General features: G+C 37.0%; 1 protein-coding gene across 1 annotated transcript; it reads right to left on the bottom strand.

Annotated features, from left to right (window-relative positions):
- Window positions 1-232: 232 nt before the first annotated feature.
- Window positions 233-6,689, bottom strand: LOC110714638 (homeobox-leucine zipper protein ANTHOCYANINLESS 2-like). The gene is made up of 9 exons (XM_021893189.1): window positions 5,766-6,689; window positions 5,409-5,665; window positions 5,165-5,282; window positions 4,374-5,066; window positions 4,167-4,268; window positions 3,862-4,074; window positions 2,329-2,503; window positions 1,857-2,224; window positions 233-1,271 (listed from the first exon to the last, which is right to left on the bottom strand). The coding sequence occupies exons 1-9, from the start codon at window positions 6,027-6,029 to the stop codon at window positions 906-908; spliced, it is 2,556 nt and encodes an 851-aa protein (XP_021748881.1). The 5' UTR covers window positions 6,030-6,689; the 3' UTR covers window positions 233-905.
- Window positions 6,690-7,125: the final 436 nt, after the last annotated feature.

The raw sequence follows: 7,125 nt of genomic DNA, 5'->3' as shown, positions 1-7,125 counted from the left end.
AACAAATCTTTCTCCTAATTAGACGTCTTCTATCATTTATTAAATCAATGTTAACTCCTGACTTAAAAATTTTGTAAATCTTTCATATGCGAGGATCATTTAAATAAATTTCACTATCTAGTGAGCTTGAATTTCTCAAACATGAGCTCAATTAATAATAATAATTTGCGATTATTCAAATATTCATCCAATTTGGTTAGCAAGTCACAATTGAGTCAATTTACATCAAAAATTTGCAAACAACCCAAAATCATTTGCCATAATATATTTACTTTACCAAAAATACAAGCTAAATCGGGGTAAAATTGCATTACATACACACAAAACATCCCATAGTTAAGTGCACATCACAAACTATTCACCCTGATCATTTTTGTTCTTTCCACTTTGACCTTTTTATCCCGTAAAAAGATTCCAATTAAAAAGAACAAAAAAGATCAGAGAAAATAGTTAGTGAATTCACTACTATTTAATTTTCTAAAATAAAAAATAAAATATACCCCTTGACATACTTAGAGTAACAATGAACATTTTTTGATCATTGACAACATAACAAAATTACACCATTACAATTCAGCTAAACAAAAGTTCAAAAACTCATATGGGTAAAAACCTTGAGTCAATACCCGAACCACCACCCTTACTCCAAGCTGGTTCGTCTCACCACCACCTTCGTAGCAAGGATTTTGCACAACACGCGCGGTTCGTTCTTGACTCACACCCCACCTCTTTGAGTTTTCTCCATTTTTACCCTCATATTTTCACCGTCCCTTATGATCACCCCTTACAAAAGCGTAATTTCCAACAAAAAAAAAAAAAAAACACCAAAAAATTTATTTGTACAGCAACTCAAATAACCACTGCCATAGTTCCATGATTGAATGATTTACCACCGTTGGATCAGCCTAGCTTTCGCAGTTAAGAGCGGCCTTGATCTTCTGAACCGTACATGATATGAGATTGTTTACTGTCTCAACAGATTCTACCGTGAGCTTGGCTGTAGGAAGGCTATTCACAAGGATTTGAAATGCAACTGTAAGGAGGGACCCTCCTACCCTTTGTGGGCCCCCATTCGAGGGCCCACGTGATCCTGGGCCGTCGGGGACAATAGCGAAACCCGACGGCAAAAGCGCCACGTAGGCCGAGTCCCCACCATTCATCACCACATGCATTGCCGGGATATCGACTGGCGCGTACACTACAAGCGACCCTGATGAGTCTGTGCATGTCTCTTGTAAGATCAACATGCTACTCTGATTGGGATTCATTGCCTGTAAACCAACAAAAGACAAAAATACCCTCAATCAAATTTTATCATATTTACATAACAATGCCACTATACTAAAGTTAGGAATTTCATCAAAACAACATTTACTCCGTACTAGTTACTCTACTGCATGAAAAGAGAGTCAAAATTGAATGGCCAATAGTCATAAAGTGGTCCCACATAAAAACATGAAATAAAACAAGGAAAAAAAAAAGTCCAAACATTTTGACTTTTCTCATAAAATAAAAAAAAATGAAGTGTATATGTATAGATTAAAAAAGCTGGTCCCTATATCTGTCTCAAAGTAACATGTCCTTTATCATATGCTTCCAATTTTATGATCCAAATACACCTTTTTACCATACAAATGACAAATCTCCTTTTTTGACCTTTCACTCCAAGACACAGGCACAATTCCAGATCTCAACGTACCATGCAAAATTTTGCAGCATTATGATCATACACTATACTTCTATGCATACCCAAAGTAAAAAAAAAGCACCACTCCATAACTAGAATTTTTTTATGAGATAATTACCGTCAAAGTAAGAATAATATTTAGAGGCGAAGGGAAAGAGAGGGGACATACACCAGCGCGGAGTAGAGAGACGCAGTTGCCTTGATCTTGGCCTTTGGCAATGTGGGCCATTTCTTGCATGGGTCCACCGTTGGATAAAATGTCCCACTCGCTCCTCAACCGTTCATCACGCAGGAAATCAAACAGTCTCTGAGGGGAAACAGGTAGCCATACTGAAGTTGCAGCACTCAGTACTATACCCGGGGGCTCACCCGGGTCATCGATGCTCTTTCGAGTCATAACCCGGACGTCCTCATCGACGTTGCCTATGTTGAGCTTGTTCCATTTGTGCACCGTGGATGCACAAACACCCGCGCAAAAATTGTTGGTCATCCTTTGTGCTAACTTCAACATGCTCCTACGCCCACTCGCCGTTATAGCTGTCATTTTATTCATAAATAATGGTCAACACTTTGTAAATAAGATTAAATGATAATTATGATAATAATTACACCAAATAGATAATGGCACTCTTGTGCTATACCAGTGTGTTCTCCTGATGGTATGTTAGAGGACATGAGAATAGCAAGGCACTCGCATTGTCGTTGAAGGGTGGTGATCCATCTTTGAGCACCAAAGCCCATACCCGAGCTAACTAATGACCGGAAGAGCAGGTGGACGCTACTCTCATCATATTCTGCATGCTCCACCCATGTAACCTGTGTTACAAATTAAACCATCATTTATCGACGAGTTAATAAATGAAAAATCATAACCATCTTGCATATCAAGCTAATAAAGACTGTTAAACACCAGTTAATTATCGTGCCTACGGAGACAAGTTTGCAGTAAGCTAATCACTTATTTAATTAGCTTAAGCGTAGAATTAGAGTCAAATTACGAAGTTGAAAGGGACAAAATATGGTTCAATGCGATGCAGTCAGACTTCTGACAGAAGAAACACTAGAGACGGCGCAAGTGAGGGAGAAGCAGTGGAATAGAAGAATTTGATAATTCAAATTTATCAAACACTTAAAAAATAATATCACTACAAACTACAAAGTACATTATTCAAAAAAACAATATAAGGGCAATTGGATATTAAAATAAAGATATGATAAGACAATATATTATGCTAAAATCTTGGATATAGCTTAAGATTCGTCTCTGTATAATACAAGAATAAAGAAAATCAAGGCGATTCGAGCCGAAGAACAGGTTGTCATTGAGATTTGGACATAATTTAAGCATTAAGCAGCAGATAAATAGTATAGTAAGATGAGAACAAAGTAGACAGTCTTGTAGTTTTGACTACAAAGTCTTCAGTAAGCAGCTAAAACAACACAGAAATTAAAGCTTGTATTATAAAAATAATCAAGGGAATCAGAATAGAAACATCAAATGTATAGTTTAATGACCCTATGTTTGTGGATTACAAGGCATTAATATGTATAGGATATAAAGAAATTAATGTGTTCAAGGTTCAGAAAATACGGATAAATAGAGGCTTCTATTCATTAAACAATGCCTGTAACCTCGATCTGCTGACGTACGAATTCGTGTAAAATAGTAATAATCATGTTTAAGCATTAAACAAGGAGTTGTCGAAACTTGATGATAGCAATATATATGGCACAAAAGAAGCATCTAACTCTTATTTAAATAAGAAGAACCTTGATTAATTAATTCCTCGGAACGAAAACCGTGATCAAGGCCCTGGTGTTTAAGCGATTAATCACCCGACAAACAAGATCCATAGATGCATGAACTCCAACTTAAGCTCGGGAATGCAAATATAACTATCATGAATCGATAATGACTACATGTGTACGTTGCTTTCAACAATTAATAGATGGTTCAACCAGCATGAAATCCGAAATTGCAGTTGCAACTAAGTATCATTAAAAGCTAAAGTGGAAAGGACACCCAACTTGGGATCAACTCAATCAATATTGTAATTAACTTCTATACTTGTATTTCAATCATCATGTTAAGGAACACAATTAGATGCTGTGTGAAATTGTGATTAATTAAGGCGTAATAATATCATTACTACTACTATTAGTATAGTGGGTACCTTAGAATACCCGTTTGGCATATCTTGTACAACACACCCTGAGGGAAGCCTCCTGCAGTTAACATATGTCGGTGAACCGGAACTTTCTCGGATGCAGTCGATCGACACATCGACAACCGCCCACACCCCCTCGGCGTGCTGCTTGCAGAACCGTAGGAAGTTCACCACCCTAACCGGCACCAATGGTGATAGCACTTGAAGCTCAGCATGCATCTAACCAAAATAAAATATATTAAAATCTCAATTTCTACTACTAATATACTACATTAAGCAGTTAGATTAACAATGGTAATTAGTCTAATTACCACTTGAAGTGCACCATTTCGAGTTCCTCCCATTCCACTAGATATAACATCAGTTGTTGACGCCCTAGCAATCATGCCAGGAAACATCTCCGCCCATCGATTCTATCAACAAATCCGAGCTTATTATTAGTCCTCAACTAACGATCACACTGTACTCAAAACAAATGTTATAACTTACAAATGCGAGTAATTTAAGTAAGGGCTCACCGCGTCCATTAAGGTTTCGACGAGGGCTAAACTGTTAATGATGACCATACCATTCTCCCTAGTAGCTTCAGGGACAAAACCATTAGGCTTTAAACCAATACAAGATGTAATAGATCTATTATACTCTTCATGATTCAATACTTCCCGCCCTCCGGCATCCATACTCCTTAACCAAAGCGGCTCATCGGTCTGAGCTAACTTAACCAGTTCATCCATTGCAGCCAAAGCAAGCTCCAAATACATGGATCTTTCAAAAGATCTCTCCATTCCCGTTACATTCGCGGTCGACTTTGTAGGTGAAACAACAGGCATAGCATTAGATATCCCACTTCCGAAATCACCTAAGGGCAAAGATGAGGTGGTCACGGTTGTCAAGTGACCGTAACCATTGTTCCCTACCGCGAGCTCTAAGGAAGAGTTGGGCATGGGCGGGGCTGATAACGTTGATAAAGATGACACCGGTCGGCCTAGAAACTTGCTTGCTAATGCACAAACTCGGTCTAACTCGTCTTTAAGACGAGCATTTTCAATCCGAAGATGCTGTTCTTCCATTGAGATATCACCTATCATTGCCGGACCACCACAATTTGTACACATTGGGTTCCTCATCGCTTCTCTTATTGACATGTTTTCTGCTCTCAGCTTATCATTCTCTTGTCTTAAGATTGAATTCTCATGTCTCTCCAATTGAGTCTACAATAAACCAAATTAAAAAAAAAATATCATTAGTTATCCTAATACGGTTGCACGAAAATGGATACGAATGAGTATATGATTAGTATTGCACATACTTTCATTTGAGTACGGCGATTTTGGAACCAAAACTTGACTTGTCTAGTCTCAAGGCAAAGCTTCTTGCTAAGCTCCAATCGTTGCTTCTCATCAGGATGAGGGCACTCCTTGAACACACTAAATTCGTTAAAAAAAAATATATATATTGTTATTGTCGACCAAAACAATTACGACACATACATAACAACGAAACGTTATCTAAGATGTAAATGAGAAAGGAGAAGTTGGCAAAGCAAAGCATACGCTTCGAGTTCTTGGATTTGCTGAGGGGTGTGTCGGTGGTAACGCTTCTTCCGGGGAGGAAGGTCAGCAATATCTTGTTCATCACCAGAAGCACCATCCAAATTATCACTACCAGATCTACTCTCGTGTTCGTCTTCTCGACTTCGCCTTACTCCAATACTACTAACTCCAGCACCATTATTGTTACCATTTCCATCATAATTTTGATCTCCTGTTACTCTTGCTGTTACCTCTCCATGCCCCTCCATCCCCGTTTGCTAATATTCCAACAACACAAACAAAATCATTTATTACTCCATATATTATAATTATTTATCGTAATAATAAAATAAATAAATAAGAGGAGAGAGAAAGTACAAGAGCAAGGGAGAGGCCAGGGGTGTTGAAGAAGGACTTGTTAATGGAGTTGGGACCCACTAAATGTTGTTGTTGTTGTTGTTGTTGCTGGTGTTGTTGCTGTTGCTGATGAGTAATGGCACCCGGAGGCATAGTGTTGTTGTTGTTGTTGCTGTTGTTGTGATATTGAATGTCTGATGATAACCTTGCACTGCCACCTCCGCTCCCGCTCCCACCACCGTCAGCTCCAACACCGCTACTATCAAGAAATCCTCCAAAATTCATCAAAAATGAAAATATCCCACTTTTTTTTTCTTCTTATAGTTGAATAAATTTGAGTGTAAGTAGTTTAATAAAATAAATTATGAAGAAAAATGATGAAATAGAGAGAAAGAGAGGAGAGAGAAGACAATAGGGTAAGAGAAAATGAACCCAGATTGTCTACAATTCCTCTCAATAAAAGAGAGAGAAAGAAGGAGAAAGAAGGGCAGTTTTTAGCTTAGCCTATCTTTCTCAAACTCTCTCTCTAACTCTTATTTATAATTTAAAAAAAAAAAAAAAAAACCCAACAAAAAAAAAAGGAAAAGAAGAAGAACCCTAAAAAGGAGAAAGAGTGTCAATTTTGTGCATGATGGTTTGAAAAATGAAAATCAGAAGTTGGAGTTCTCATTTTTTAATGGAATGATGAGATAAAAAGACCTATAAATTTATATGAAATGGAAAAGAAAAAAAAAAGGGAGAGAAATGAATAAAAAGGGACTTTTTTAGGTGGGGATAGGAAAAAAAAGAGGAGAGAGAAAAAAAGAAGAGAAAAGAGAGGAGAAAGGAGAAGGGAAGAAGAAGGAGAAGATAAAAGGACAGTGGGTGTATGTGGAGTGTTCGAAGCCTTACAAATAGTTGCCTCCAAAAATTTAGATTATTTAACAAAAGCGTCGGTTGACTATTTTTCCTACTTTTTCCCTCTCACTCACTCTCTCTTTCATTTCTCTCTCCTCTATTATGTGTTGCAAAAGTTAAAATCATTTCTTGTTTAAGTACTTGTAAAAAGTTACTTCTATCACTAACACCTAAACCTAAACCTATCAAACTTTTTTATATCTCTATTTGATATTATTTGCAATACTTATCGAAAAAAATTAATTAAATACGAGTATTACTTATTAAAAAAAAATCCTTTGTAACTTCTCATCAAATACACATTACACCTATATATCTCTCTCTACAGTATTCATTTTACACTTACACACAATTTTGCTTAACAATTTATGCAACATTTCAAAGTTGTAAATAATAAGGGTCTGTGTCTCATTGACTGAACTCAGCTGAACTAAACTGAATTAAAATGAATATTTTATAAGAGAAAGAAATTAAGAGCTAAACT

The sequence above is a fragment of the Chenopodium quinoa genome, unplaced genomic scaffold (assembly GCF_001683475.1).
Source record: "Chenopodium quinoa cultivar QQ74 unplaced genomic scaffold, ASM168347v1, whole genome shotgun sequence".
Taxonomy (NCBI): Eukaryota; Viridiplantae; Streptophyta; class Magnoliopsida; order Caryophyllales; family Amaranthaceae; genus Chenopodium; species Chenopodium quinoa.
This window is presented reverse-complemented; position numbering and strand designations above follow the sequence as displayed.